The following is a 14,747-nucleotide window of genomic DNA, read 5'->3' as shown; positions in this document are numbered from 1 at the left end:
ATTTCAGCGTTCGAATACACTTCATTCTGCCATTTTACAATGAGACGAGAATATTTAATAGACGCAAAACCCGATTGCAACTTCAATTACCTAGACAACCAGCCTACCGGTTTTGAATTTTCCCATAGTTCTACCTTACACCCCTCCTCGACCATCTTGTTCAGTCCCATCCGAAATTCAGGCGTCCAATACACATCTCCTTCCGTGATTTCTAATCGAAATGGCAATGAACCCGATGGCCACGAGCAGCGGCGTCGGAAGGTTTGCAATATTTTCCCCTGGTCGAGATGACCATCGATATTGTTAATATAGATCGATTGGAGTTTTGGCAACACCAGCATTTCTCGATTCTCCGACATGCACATCTCAGACGCCAACTTACTGAAGACATCATCTATAAAAAGTTCGGAACATTCCTCGAAAACGAGGTGCTTGACACCAGAGAGGGTCAAGAAATGGAATAACATCGAAAGCCCTGATCTGATTTTGGCTCCTTCGATTTGTAACGTGGCCAATGTCGACGAGAAGTGGTCGAAGAAACTTTCCAAAAGAGCGTCGGATGGTCCATTAAAAGCACCTTCGCAATTCCAGATAAGGGTCTGGAGAGCGGGCATACGGGCGTATTGGAGCATTGCACAGCCTTCTACAGAATTGAAACACACCGGCCACTCAAAAAGCTCCAAGTAGGATAAGATGAAAGGGGAACTCGGAAGCTGCACTCCTTCAACCCCAGGAGCAGCGGGATCTTTTAGTCTGAACTCTATCAAGTTGGTGCATTTTTCGAGCATCTCTAAGGAGACATCAATGGGAATCTCGGTGAGGTGCAAAACCCGTATCTTGGACCAAGCCAGAGAAATGCGACATGTAAAGCTGTTCAGGGCCAAACGAGTGCATGAACTATTAACCGAGAGCAGCTCGATTTCAAACCATGTATCCTCAAGACATAGAGACTCAAGGTGAATAAAACGGGGAATATGTTGTTCTAACCAATTACGTGTTGCACCGCGTACGTGAAGCATGCGAATGCGAGCAGTAATATGCTCTCGCACAATTGAGTTAATGATGGCTGACTGGTCCAGGTACGAAGCTGGTCGGAGGCTAAAGCTAGCAGAGACGGGGAGATTTCCAGAACGAGCAAACACCATTTGCATGAGACGCAGGTCCCTGCTATCTGCGATATATGATGCCCAGAGAGACGGCATTGACGAAACAGCGCTGTGCCACCGAGTTGAGACTGCGCTAAGTACGCCGATGGTGTGGGGATACGTGACCTCTGGAGGATCAAGGCACCCATCCAGACCATACCGACCCCAAAAGTCAACAGGCGGACACGCAAACTTGAAAATGAGTGCGAGGATCTCGGCGGGCAGTGAATATATGGGAGATTGCATTTCGTTCTTCTTCTCATGAAGTTTCGATCGTTCAGTGATCAGCCTTGATATAAGATCTTCTACGCGTTCGATCTCCGTATCGATGTCTTTCTCCTGCGTAAATACGGATGAAGTCCTGGGTTTTGGTTGCAAGCAGTAGGGACACGTCATGACGAAGGGATAAACGGTGTGCCGTGTGTGTACTGAAGACTTGAAACTGGCGGTACGTAGTCAGAGGAAGTGTTGAGTCTTGACTGATTAATCATGACATCACGTCGTTTTCCATGCTATATTTATAATTGATCGGAATAATTCAAGCGGAAGTTGATTCTTTCAATATCCCTGGCAATACAGAGTTAGGTTGGCCGCGAAACAATTGCTGAAGCACAAGAACAGGTATCTACTACCATATCATCCTTTCATCGTAATATACCAACATCACTAGTTTTAAATATCGAAGGGTTATTTCGTTTCGTTTCCTCAGGAAGACTGCCTCATCTACAACTATATACCAGCCTTGAAAACGGAATTTCCCAATCGTAATATTCATATGAAAAGAGTGCGAAAGTTGAGTCAACAACCGCCACATTCCGCCAGTTTGTTTCGCCGTTCAAGTACACCCTAGCATATCCGAGTCGACTTCACTCTATTCTACACCGAGACTGGAATAGTAATATACACATAGCCCGACCGCAACTTCAAGAAGAAACTGCATTAGTACAACTATATGGTTCGTACACAAGACCTGGACAACAAATAAACCCTAACGAGTTTAGCATAGATAGTTCACTACATCGAAGTTCGTATTTCGTGTTCTCCAACAACCGCAACATCCCACCCGTTTGTTTCAGGGTTCAAACATGCCCCTGGTTTATTCGAGCCAATTTCACTCTGTCCTACTACGAGAAAATGATAAGTAATATACAAGATAGAATTAAAATGTGATTTACCTAGATAACCAGTCCACTGGTTTTGATTTTTCCCATAGTTCTACCTTATATCCCTCCTCAACCATCTTGATCAGCCCCGCCCGAAATTCAGGCGTCCATCCCATCTGACGTTCCATGACTTCCAGTCGAAATACGTTCTCCTTCAATGAACCTATTGGCCACGAGCAGCGGCGTCGGAAGGTTTGCAATACTTTCCTCTGGTCGAGATGACCATCAATATCACCAATCCAGATTGACTGGAGTTTCGGTAACACCAGCATTTCTCGATTCTCGAACGTGCACACCTCAGACGCCAACTTACTGAAGACATCGTCTATAAAATGATCGGAGCATCCCTCGAGAATGAGATGCTTGACACCAGAGAGGGTCAAGAAATGGGAGAACATCGAAAGCCCTGATCTGATTATGCCTCCTTCAATTTGTAGCGTAGTCAATGTCGAGGAGAAGTGATCGAAGAAAGTGTTGGAAAGAGCGTCGGATGGTGCATCAAAAACACCTAAGCGATTCCAGATAAGGGTTTGTAGAGCGGGCATACGGGCGTACTGGAGCATTGGACGGTCTGCTTCAGAGTTGTGATACACCGGCCACTCGAAAAGCTCCAAGCAGGGTAAGACGAAAGGGGAACTCGGAAACTGCACTCCTTCAACCCTAAAAACAACGGGATCTCTGAGTCTGAACTCTATCAAGTTGGTGCATTGTCCGAGCATTTCCAGGGAGACATCAACGGGAATGTCAATGAGATGCAAAACCCGTATCTTGGACCAAGCCAGAGAAATGCGACATGTAAATCTTTTCAAGACAAAGCGAGGGCATGGATTCTCAACCGAGAGAATCTCTTCCCGAGTAGTACCATCCTCAAGACATAGAGACTCGAGGTGAATGAAACGGGAAATATGCTGCTTTAACCAATTACGTGTTACACCGCGCACATTAAGCATGCGAATGCGAGCAGCATGTTCTCGTAAAATTGGATAAAGGATGGTTGACTGGTACGATGCTGAGAGGTCCCGCAAGCTGAAGCTGGCAGCGATGGGGAGGTTTCCAGAACGGGCAAACACCATCTGCATGAGATACGGGCTAGTATCATCTGCGACTAATGATGCCCAAAGAGATGGCGTTGACGAGACAATGTTGTGCCACCGAGCTGAGACTGCGCTAAGTATGCTGATAATGTGGGGATACGTGACCTCGCGAGTATAATTTCTATCCAGACCATATTGATGCAAAAAGTCAAGAGGTGGGCACGCAAACTTGAAAATGAGGAGTAGGATTTCGTTGGGCAGTGAATATATGGGAGATCGCATCTCATTCCTTTTCCTATACAATCTAGATCGTTCAGTGAATAGCCTTGATATGAGATTTTCCGTGCGTTCGATCTCGGCATCGATGTCTTTTTCCCGCATAGATGTGGATGAAGTCCTGGGCTTCGGTTGAAGACAATAGGGACAAGCCATGTGAAGGGATTGACAGCGTGTCGTGTGTGTACCAAGAGGCTAAGGCTTAGGGGTACGTAGTCGAAAGAAGCGCCGGCTGATACACATTACCATAAAATTAAGTCGGTCAATCAACTGCTGGAGCACGGGTGGGAAGTCGACGTAGTAGCTGACGTCGAATTCACTAGACAGAAACGGACTGAAGGGAGATACGGTGGTGGATTCGGCAGAGGAGCTACGGCACTGGTTCGCTATTTATATACGTGACATAAGTGTCACAGTGACAGGACTCAGGGCTACTGAGGGGCGCCCATTGACACTTCATCACAGTTCCAACATCGGTAGCTTATACCGAGGGTTAATTCGTTGCGTTTCTACAGGACTATCAATCAGCCTTGAAAACGCGATTTTCTAACCAATCGCAATGTTCCTATGAATAACATACATTGAGCCAAGGACCGCCACGTTCCGCCAGTGCCTGCTTGTTTCACCGTTCAAATACGCCCTAGCATATCCAAGTCGATTTCACTCCATTCTACGCCGAGACAAGAACAATAATATACACAAAAATCCTTTGATTACATGAAGAGCTACTTTATACTAATAAGTACACACTCGAGATGTAATTGGGTCCTTTTTTCCTCCTTTGCAATATATTAGCCACTCGTACTTTACGTTCCCTCTTCTTAAGTCTCTCTCTATATTTCCCTCTCCTCTCCCCTAGTGAGGCTGCCACGATCTCCTGACGCCCTTCCACTTACATAGACAACCAATCCACTGGTTTTGAATCCTCCCAAAGTTCTACCTTGTAGCCCTCCTCGACCATCTCGATTAATTCCTCATGAAACTCGGGTGTCCAATCCACTTGAGGTTTCGTAAATTCTAGTCGAAATGTGTTTATTTCCCGCGATGACCCTGATGGCCATGAGCCGCGGCGTCGGAAGGTTTGTAACACATTCTCCTGGTCGAGACGAAAGGACGAGTTGCCGATATAGATCGATTTGAGTTTTGGTAACGTCGGCATTTCTTGATTCTCCACAACAGCTCCCAAACTACTAAATACACCATCCATGAAGGAACCGGCACAGTCCCTGAAAACGAGGTCTTCTACGTGAGGAAATTTCCAAAAATAGGAGAATATCCCTGAATGGAGCGTGCAGGACTGCATTTCTACCGTAGACAGCGTCGAAGGTAGGCGCTTGAAAAAGGTGGAAAGTGCGCCGGAAGGTGGCAAATTAGAGTGCGATTCGCTCCAGATGAGGGTTTTCAAGACAGGCATATAGGTATATTGCAGCATCAGACAGTCTGCTGGGTTCTCGCCATTCACGAGCCATTCAAATACCTCCAAGCGAGGTAAGATGAAAGATGAACTAGGAAGCTGCACTCCATCCACTACTGAAGGTGTATGGGAACGTTGAACCTTGAATTCTATCAAGTTCGTGCATCTCTGGAGCATCTCTAGGCAGACACCGACTGGTATGAGAGTGAGATGCAAAACCTGAATCTTGGACCAAGATAGGAAGATGCGACACACAAAGTTCTTCAGGACAAGACGAGTGCACGAGCTGCCAACCAGGACCAACTCTTCTCGATTTACATTACCCTGAAGACTTAAGAGTTCGAGGTGAATGAAGCTGGCAATATGTGCTTTTAACCAGGTACTTGAGGCATAACGCACATGAAGCATGCGAATGCGTGCAGCATGGTCCAGCAAATTGGGGTTAAGAACGGTTGACAGGTGTGGAGTCACAACGTCCGGTGTGGTAATGCTAGCTGAGATGGGGAGATTGCCAGAACGAGCAAGCACCGTTTGCATGAGATGCAAGTCCATGTCATTTGCGACAAATGATGTCCAGAGAGATGGTGTCGACGAAACAACGCTGTGCCAAAGCGCTGAGACTGTGCTGAGCACGCCGAGGGTCCGGGGATAAATGACTTTGTCACTTTCACCCAAACCGAGAAATATTTGACTAGGAACAACTGCGTCGATACCATATCTTCGCGGAAAGTTGAGAGACGGACAAGTAAACTTGAAAATGAGAGCGACGATTTCAGGAGGTAGTGAATATATGGGACATCGTAATTCATTCCTTTTCTTACGAAGTCTTGTTCGTGCAGTTATAAGGCTTGATATAAGATCTTCTATGTGTTCAATCTCGGCATCGATGTCCTTTCCCGGTGTAAATGCGGATGAAGTCCCAGGTGTTGTATGAAGGCAGTAAGGACACGACATGACGAAGAAATTGTGGAGGGGTAACTGTATATATCTCCTACCGAATCACGTGCCATACCTGCAGGTCAGCATACCGGTACCGGTGCTACGCTCAGAATAACCAACGTAGGGCCGGCGAGCGGCACAGCCCGCTACTTTTGGTTCCGTTGCCGAGTATGTCACGATCAGTGACTCAGCGGCCGATTTTGCGCGTGATCAGTCGCGTCGGGTCAGTTTTGTTGGTCGATTGGGTGACGCGTGTGTCACGTGTGTATTGTGGAACGTATAAATGCTGGCCACTTTTCGTTAGCATTTTTGGGGTTTTCCCCAGCGCGATTACACTACATATACTATGCTCGATTTGTGAGCAAGATATACGGTGCGCGCGAAGGGGCCTTATGATTAGTCATGCAGTTTTCATTTCGCTAATAATAGATCCTCGTTGCTTTTATTCTTTGTCCGCTGGTTCAAGTTCTTCCTCTTTGTCCGCGTCCATTGCTGCCCGTCCGGTCCAGTTCTGGGCCTTCTAAATCTTCTTTGCTGAACGCATTTGTTCGTAGGTGAAGTACCGCCATTCAGTCTCGGTGGCAGCTGATCAAGTGCCGAATTCCGCAGTTTATGCCTCGAGGTCGACGGTTGGGCAAAAAGGAGGCCGAGAAACAGAGGCAGTTGGGTGGTGATACGCTGTTAGAGAACTCGAGCAAGCGGCTCTACTGCTTCATTGTCGAAGACGCTGAGCTCCGTGCCGAGCTCGGATGCATTCCGACTAAAGAGAACCGCCAACGAGTTAGTGCTCGGATCATATCCGTTTGGAGCACAAACACATCTACGCCTCCCCATCCAAATTTGCCCGTCAATTTTCTAGCATGGGCAAACCGAGATCATGTACAGGATAACCTTCCCGTCGTCTTCAGCAATTTATTAAAGATTCGCTACAATGCAACCCGTCGGTATCAAGCACAAAAGAGGCGGATCATCCATGTTTCGGATTTAAACTCTGCTGCTGTCAACACGCATACTTTGTTGCAAGGAATACCAATTCAAGTTTGCGAGTGCTTGCTGGTGGCGTACCCTCCTCCTTTGCGATATATATCGGAAACACAAGCGATATACGATCGGAATATGGAGTTTGTTTTGGAGCGTGTTCTTCCTGACGACCGGCTTGCGCGCAAATGCATTTTCAGGCTCGATGTGCTGGATACATCTGCTCGTTTGGCTTATGATGTCGGAGCTGGCGAGAGTGTTCAATTTGTTGATGGTGATGGAGAATTGGTGGCTGTCGTTATTCGCAATGCTTGCAAGGATCGGCGGATTGTTGAGTTTGTTGATCACTCAATCGCTGGTGCTATCCGAACAAGGCGGAATGCTCGGGTGCGTTAGAAAACAATATACTAGGTTATGAACTGATTCAGGAGCCCACTATAGAAGGAAGATCGTGGCCATATCTCGCAGATGGGCTTGTCTGCTGGATCCCGAAGTAATTCAAAGCTAGGATGGGTGCGCAACATTGAGCGGCAGAAGCAGAATACGTCTTTGCATGAGCAGGTCGACTACGACACGAGTTCATCGTTTGCTGTCTTATGGAGTTTGGCTCGCTCTCTTCTTCCTGCAACTATTATTGAAGACTTCGACAAATTCATTGAATCTCTCGGGCCCGATATCAGAATGGATGGTAATGGGAAGATGGGCGTGGATGCTTCGGGGAAAGGCACGTATCATATCAAGATCAAGGAAACTGATTATGAATTTCATAATTCCGAGCTCGCACCTCCATGTGGTGTGGTTGCTGAAAACTACTGCCGGTAAGTTACAATTTTTTGTTGGTGGCACATGAAATTTTGATGTGGGGCTCAGTTACGTTCATTTTGAAAACCAGCCCCATAAATGGGCATTGTCACTTACGACGTCGCGGTCATTCGATGATTCTGTGTCTGCAGTCGATGCTGGGGGACATTTTTTCATTTCAGCATACAGCATTCGGATTCAAGCTGCCCCAAATACGTTGATAGCGTGGCGACCTAGAGATTGGCACGGAACGAGTTTATTTCACATCAGCCCTAATCCCGACAGTCCAGAACAAAAGTTTTATCAGCGCGGTTTATGCATTGTGACGGGTGGCCGAGTCGTGGGATGTATTAAAAAATGGCGAGCAGGCAAATTAAGTGATCAACAACTGAGCGAGGTGGGGTTGGATCTGGAAGATAAGCACCCCGTTGGTATGGAAAAGGAGGGGAACGAGCTCGATGATCTAACAAAGAGGCTTCAAGCAATACCTCTGCGGAGGTCACCACGCCTGGTTGGGAAGCCGAAGAAGTCTTTTGTCGGTTGCTAGAATTCATTATACACATCGCCTGATTCAAAACTTCAGTATTTTGTTAGCTTTATTTAGATTGCATACATATGGGTGGCATATTAGCAGTCGCTACACTGATTTGAAAGCGCTATCTACTGATACCGAGCGAGAATTCTGATATTTGACATTTCCCCAAAAAAACTTTGAATAGGAGTAATTGACGCTCGGTATCTGACTATGTGCCTGATAGTGAACCATACTTCTACTAAAGAGTTCTCAAGTGTGGTTTGGAACTCTTCAAGTCCTAATGGTTTCCGATCGGGCGAGTGTTCGACGTTCATCGCTGTTAAATTATGTGTTCGCATAAGTTGACAGACAACGGCGGCTTGTTTGTCACTGTAGGCATTTGGGTTGAAATTGATTACGTGGCTGCCTTCGGTGCTGCATGGTTGAAAAATGTTGTGGGTGAAAATGATGGCATCGTTTGTGGGGCTGAATAAAGGCAGAAGAAACTGGCTGCCTGTATGGTGCAGATGTTGTGCAAGTCGTTCAACGGAAGAAGACCACAAGGGCTGCCATTGGGGAAAATGCACAGGTTCCCTGACGTTCAAACGGAACTGTGCATTTTCCAACATATCATATGTATCATCATAGTCTCCTACATTTGGTGGTAATTAACGGCATTGCCAAGCATGGTGGTGATACTCACCAAAAGAACCAAGTGCACTGCTAACAATATCTACCTCGCCAACAATCTTAGTAATTTGTTTCGTTGTTGCAATAGTCTTGTCGGCTAGATAGTCACATTCCCAAACTTCATCTTTAGGCCAATGTTGATTGGATGGACATGCAGGATCGGCTGCTAAAAAGGAGAGGTGATGTTCATCCATACTATTGTAATTGGTGGAGGAGGTTGGTGGTAGATGGTTGAGTTTCATTGTTGAGCATTGTTGCACATTTTATTTATTTATAGTCATAGTGGCGATGCAAGTAGAGGTGAATACCTATCTCGTCTATTTTAATAACTAAGTATCTACTCAACTAAATGAAAGCCATCGAGCACTGCTGCAAAGTAGACGTGCTTATTAGGTGCAAGTAAAGCATAGTCATAGAATGAGAAGTCAATCGACGACCAGCCGTCTATTTGAGACACTGCATCGGCCAAGCGTGAAGGCTCATGAATTAAGTCAATATGTTGGTCTGGACTGATTAAAATTATGGACGTACTACTATCAAGCAGATGTTATGGTTATATTCGTTGATTCTTGTGAAATGGCTCTCTTTGCAGTTATTGTAGATGTCGCACAAGGATTCGACTTGAGGGAGTGCATCTATCATACAAGACCACCCTGATTCGAGGACTTCATTGGTACGGCAGGTACCCATCAGAAGATACATGGAGGGATCCAATTGGTTTGCACGAAGTAATTCAACTATAAAAATTGTGGTGTCAGTTTTTATACCACGTCTTGCGAATGAAACAAGTTTACTGAAGGGCCCAGTTCCAGTCATTGAACTAGCAGCAACATATCGGCCAATCGCTCGGATGCGAAAACTTGTTGATGGAGAACGCGATTGAAAGTTTCTCAAGATCGCCATCTTTGTGTGCATAGGTGTCCAATCCACTTTATCTTTCCATAAAGGATGAAAGGCAGATAAAGGATCTTCGTAAAATGGAACAGGCATAGTTCAGAACATAGTATCTATGGTGCGCGCCAGCCTTTTATTTGTTTATAGATGAAGTAAAAGTGTGGAAATGAAACTAGATCTGATTACACTTGGTATGGCAGCGTATTTTTAGTTTGTGTGCGGCAATGCTCCATAGGTGCCGTCATAGACAATACACGGTGGCAAGTTTAAAACGTATGGAGCGTCTCAGATAGATTAAAGGTTCAAAGATTTTCCAGTATCCATCCTGTGGAGTCGGCAATGATCGAATTATTTTCGCATGTCTTATAGTTCCATCGCGTCATTTGTGTCTCATTGTAAAGATAGGTCAACTCTATTAGAAGGATGGAATAATAACATTTGCGTCGCATATTTCTTTTGTAGACCTTAACCTTGAACGCTTCAAGTTTTTTTTGGCCGAAGGCAATTGTCACTATATTGCAAATAGTAATACGCAACAACGTCTTCAGCTACAAAGGTTTTTGTTTTATATAGACATCGGCACAAGCAATATTCGAAACAATCAGAAATATGAAGAACAAACAAGTAAAACAAACTCAAAGAGAAATAAAAGAAGTGGAGTTGAAGAGCACAAGCGAGATTAATGAAACGAAGTTAAAGAAAAAAAAACAAAATGAACTTAAAGGAAATGAAAGAAAATGAAAAAACGGATTGAATTGTTAGTCATCGACAACCATAGTATCAGGTTTGGATCGTAGTTGGCGAGTGGAGGTGCTAGGCGAACTAGAACTAGCAGTGTTTTTGACGGGCGAGCAGTGCATTTTGTTGACTTTCATCTTTTTGTCGTCACCACTGTAGCCAACAAAAATGTCTGAAGCCCTCTTGCGAGAACTACTTGCTTGAGATGAGAAAGGTTGATCTCTAGCAATCGGTGCAGAGTAATAGGGAGGAGGATCTTCAATTTGATCATCGCTTGGCGAAACAACTTTCAATTTTTCAATTTGAAGTTGATATATCTGATGTTCTTTCATAAATATTTATGAATTTCATTCGAGTATAGGACTTGCCTTTTTGCACGTATTGATATCTTTTGGTATCAACCAACACTTCACAAAAGCATCGATGACGACGACAGTCCCTCGACGAAGTTTGTCTTTTAGTTGCCAGGGTGGAATCAAATTATTGCGTATGTCGTAGTAAGGTTGTTGAACCAATTGAGCCAGATTCAAATCAAATAAATCACCAGCATAATCTTCAAGGACAGAAGGATGGTAATGTTCGCCAACAGGCAATACTTGTTTAACTGTGTTGACTATATTGTCTGCTGCATTTGGTTCGGTGATGAGTGTAGTTTGTGACGACAACGCGTTAGGCATACCATCATTATCTTTCAAAGTATCTTGACTCCCTTGTCCTGAATCCGTGGCGTCTTCTTTTTTCATCATCGTCGCCAACTTAACTTTTTTAGGTGCAGGTTGGTCTGTGTTAGCCACGCGTGGAATCTAGCCTTAGAAGTTGAAGTCTGATATGAATGAAAAGAGATCATATACTGACTGAGTATTTTAAACCTGAAGTAAACCTTAGAACGTCTAGTGCAGTGCCATGCATCTTTGCAGACAAAGGTTCGATGGTTTCTGTTGACTATATAAACATTAGCAAAGTATTCCTATAACAGCGTATAGACAAGATATGATTACGAACCACGAAATCTTCCAGAGGTGTTGTCGCATCGGTGGAAATTATCTCGGAAATGGTGGCAACTTGGGAACCAAATGCATCAGCCAATTCAGGCGTAGAATCAGACACTGCATGCAGTGCAAATACATCTTTAACCGTAGAGTTGTCTCGGATATGCTTGATTTACATAGATTAGATTGAGCTATTCTGAAGCGATAAAGTACTGAATAACATACCGGATTGTAATGCGAAGGTTTGAAATTGCCTATAGCAGTTGTCATTGTGCCAACAGCTGCAGGTCCAATTTCTCCAAAGAATGTCAAAGGTGCTGGCGTATTGGGCCCGTCGCTTTCGAGATAATAAACTTGTTGACCCATTTGGAAAGAGCGTTTACCAGTAGATTTGCCATGTACAGGTTTACTGGCTACATGCATGTGGAGAGTATCGGGATAGGAGACTTCGCCAGAAGCTGGAAGCAAATGGACGTCGCATTTGGCAAGGAGTTCAAGGAGATCTTGGTGGAAATCCGTTGAGATGCGTTGTTTGTAACAAGTCGACATTGGAAAGAAAAATGAATGAGGCAGAATCTAGAATGCTAGTTTATAAAGGTTTAAGACAATACAACGGAGTGGATACTCACCTCGGGCAGCCAATTTCGTCTTTCGGGCAATACTGAATGTCCAGCGATCAACCTGCTCAACCTTGTTCCATTTTCTCCCAATTCTCTCTCAAAACAGTTGTACCCGAGACGCAGTTCAAGCATCATAGTCGATGGCTCTTGTTTTTGTTTTGATCAGCAGTTTTCATAATATCAGTTAACCGCCGTTTTTGAGGAACCGAAGAAGAAGAGATCCTGCCTACTAGACAGCAAACACTGTATGGGCATAGTGCCTACATGGTAAATGATCGCTCACCTGAACCACTGGACGTCATTCGATGAGATCGGTCAGAGTGTGTTATGATCTCCACAAGTATGAACTGTTTTCTCTTTCATGTTACCTGTTATATCTCTTTGTTCTCATGATCAATCTTCTATTCTCATGATTGATCATCCTCCTTCCTAGTTTGTACTTTCCTTCTCAGTATTACTCATCTACCTCGGTCATGGTTACTCAGCCCGTCCTATAGTTAGTTACCTCGGGTAGATAGTCTTAGTATAAGTAAGCGTAGATACTCTCTGTATTTCCCTACGCTTTACCAACTTGCTTTTCCCCTTACTCGCCCTCAAGTCTTTGCCTTCGCTGCAACCTGAGCATTCGCTTTAAGGTCGTAACATTTGGTAAAGCGTCCTTAGCTCACCTTGCAATTAGTAAGTACCTTGGAAGGGTACTGTGCAGCTTACGCTTGCTGTAGAACCGAAATTTTTTAGCCATACGGGCATCAGACGAGTTTTAGCCACACGGGCACCAGAGAAGTAGTGTATGAGCACAGAGAGAAACGACTACGACAGTCTAGACGAAGAACACTACGAACGAGTAGCCAGATCTACTAGGAGAAACCAGAACAGGAAGAACCAGAAGAAACGACAACCAGTTGACTTTAGGAGTTACAGAGACACTAGGAACCCCATCGACACAGAGTCAGAGAACGAGAACACCATCGACACAGACGATCAGAACACCCGAGACAACGACAACATGAGCAACGACGCCGCCGTAACCGTTAGTGCACAAGCAGATGCACTCAAGTCGCTTATCCCGAGCCCGAAGGATTTTGGGGGGAATAGAGAGCAGTTTGCAGAATGGTGGATGAACATGACACTTTTCCTCAAGTACAACAAGGTCACGGACACCGACCAGAAAATCATCGCTACCATCGTACGATTGAAAGGACCTATCCCCAGCTATTTTGCCGAAGTTTGGACAGAGAAACTCGCCAGCAGCATCACATACACATGGGATACTTTTGAAGAAGAAATCAAGACTTCATTCGGAAAAGGAAACGAGAAGGATATAGCAGAGGAAAGAATCGAATCCCTCAAACAAGGAAACAGGAACACCATGGACTTCCTAGTCGAATTCACAGCTCTCATGTACAAATCGAAAATCGACGACCAACACGCCATATTCCTCCTTAGACGCCACACCCGTCACGATATTATCAAAACGATTTTGGGATACCCAAGGAAAGACATTCCGGAGACGAGAGAAGACTGGAATAACGCAATCTTACAAGTTGGGTCAGGACTAGAGACGATGAAAAGGATTGATCACAGGACCGATACTGGAATCACTTACGGAGGAAGCGGACAACCAATGGAGATAGGATGGAAGAAATTCGAATGGGACAAGGATGGGAAACCCAAATGTCACAAATGCGGAAAGTACGGACACATCGGGAAAGACTGCGAAGAGAAGAGGAAGAATTTTGGAGAGAAGAAGACCTTCAAATGTTTCAGTTGTGGGAAGTTGGGACACATTGCGAAGAATTGCCGAAGCAACAGGAGTGGAAGGATTAGAGCGATGAACGAGGATTCTGATGATGAAAACGATTCCAAGAAGGAGCAGGGTTTTTCCGATGGTTCCGAGTAGGCACGACCTCGCGAACCAATGTACCTAGACAAATGAACAATCGATACGTTGTCCCTCAAAAACGTCTAGGAGTGCAAGAACTGGAAGTAAAACCCCTCCTCACTACAACAAACGGAAAGAAACTCAAAGTCTCAGCCATGGTCGACTCGGGATGCACACACACATGTATCGACGAAGGATTAGTAAAGAAGAAGAAAATCCCGACGAAGAAATTGGAACGGCCGATCACATGCAGGAACTCAGATGGAACGATAGCAGGAAAGAAGGATATCACCAAATTCGCGAAGATAGATCTAAACATCAACGGTCATAACGAGCAACTGAACGCGGTCGTCACTCCATTACAATCCTCCGACCTCTTTCTAGGTCATGATTGGTTAACGAACCACAACCCCGAAATCAATTGGAAACAAGGAATGATCAAATTCAACCGGTGCCCCACATCATGTTCTTTTCCCCATACCGACATCTCTTTCGAACCACGTATACGACGATTACAATCAAACGAAGACACTGAGGAAAAAGAACCGGACCCAACGAACCCTGAAGACTTACCAGCATACATGAAACCCTTCGCCCATCTTTTCAACAGAAAGAACTTCGACAAACTGCCTGAACGAACGGAATGGGATCACGAAATTAACTCACGAAA

At 44.9% G+C, this 14,747-nt stretch overlaps 6 protein-coding genes across 6 annotated transcripts; 1 reads left to right on the top strand and 5 right to left on the bottom strand.

The window, feature by feature from the left end:
• Positions 1–6: 6 nt before the first annotated feature.
• On the bottom strand, positions 7–3,073 carry AGABI2DRAFT_192872 (hypothetical protein). The gene is made up of 2 exons (XM_006461302.1): positions 2,455–3,073; positions 7–224 (listed from the first exon to the last, which is right to left on the bottom strand). The coding sequence occupies exons 1-2, from the start codon at positions 3,025–3,027 to the stop codon at positions 87–89; spliced, it is 711 nt and encodes a 236-aa protein (XP_006461365.1). The 5' UTR covers positions 3,028–3,073; the 3' UTR covers positions 7–86.
• A 1,437-nt stretch (positions 3,074–4,510) lies between these two features.
• Positions 4,511–5,986, bottom strand: AGABI2DRAFT_118264 (hypothetical protein; the record flags this gene model as incomplete). The annotated part of the gene is made up of 1 exon (XM_006461301.1): positions 4,511–5,986. One exon carries the CDS (start codon positions 5,984–5,986, stop codon positions 4,511–4,513), a length of 1,476 nt encoding a protein of 491 aa, XP_006461364.1.
• A 1,101-nt stretch (positions 5,987–7,087) lies between these two features.
• AGABI2DRAFT_68721 (hypothetical protein) lies at positions 7,088–8,297 on the top strand (the record flags this gene model as incomplete). The annotated part of the gene is made up of 3 exons (XM_006461300.1): positions 7,088–7,336; positions 7,391–7,767; positions 7,820–8,297. The coding sequence occupies 3 exons, from the start codon at positions 7,088–7,090 to the stop codon at positions 8,295–8,297; spliced, it is 1,104 nt and encodes a 367-aa protein (XP_006461363.1).
• A 113-nt stretch (positions 8,298–8,410) lies between these two features.
• Positions 8,411–9,196, bottom strand: AGABI2DRAFT_118262 (hypothetical protein; the record flags this gene model as incomplete). Its single annotated transcript, XM_006461299.1, has 2 exons — positions 8,411–8,916; positions 8,968–9,196. The coding sequence occupies 2 exons, from the start codon at positions 9,194–9,196 to the stop codon at positions 8,411–8,413; spliced, it is 735 nt and encodes a 244-aa protein (XP_006461362.1).
• Positions 9,197–9,291: 95 nt separating this feature from the next.
• AGABI2DRAFT_118261 (hypothetical protein) lies at positions 9,292–9,944 on the bottom strand (the record flags this gene model as incomplete). Its single annotated transcript, XM_006461298.1, has 3 exons — positions 9,292–9,432; positions 9,486–9,691; positions 9,749–9,944. The coding sequence occupies 3 exons, from the start codon at positions 9,942–9,944 to the stop codon at positions 9,292–9,294; spliced, it is 543 nt and encodes a 180-aa protein (XP_006461361.1).
• A 662-nt stretch (positions 9,945–10,606) lies between these two features.
• AGABI2DRAFT_143279 (hypothetical protein) lies at positions 10,607–12,124 on the bottom strand (the record flags this gene model as incomplete). Its single annotated transcript, XM_006461297.1, has 5 exons — positions 10,607–10,903; positions 11,000–11,389; positions 11,442–11,528; positions 11,589–11,741; positions 11,801–12,124. 5 exons carry the CDS (start codon positions 12,122–12,124, stop codon positions 10,607–10,609), a joined length of 1,251 nt encoding a protein of 416 aa, XP_006461360.1.
• Positions 12,125–14,747: the final 2,623 nt, after the last annotated feature.

Source organism: Agaricus bisporus (genome assembly GCF_000300575.1).
Source record: "Agaricus bisporus var. bisporus H97 unplaced genomic scaffold AGABI2scaffold_5, whole genome shotgun sequence".
In the NCBI taxonomy this organism is placed as follows: Eukaryota; Fungi; Basidiomycota; class Agaricomycetes; order Agaricales; family Agaricaceae; genus Agaricus; species Agaricus bisporus.
Note: the sequence above shows the minus strand (reverse complement) of the source record. Positions and strands in the feature narration are given on the sequence as shown.

Bases quoted from the DNA above. Each gene is read 5' to 3' on its own strand.
- AGABI2DRAFT_192872 (XM_006461302.1), bottom strand. From the start codon at position 3,027: ATGCTCGGACAATGCACCAACTTGATAGAGTTCAGACTCAGAGATCCC. The intron at 225-2,454 runs GTATTTCGACTG...TCGGGTTCATTG, and splicing joins TAGGTTCATTGAAGGAGAAC to CCATTTCGATTAGAAATCAC.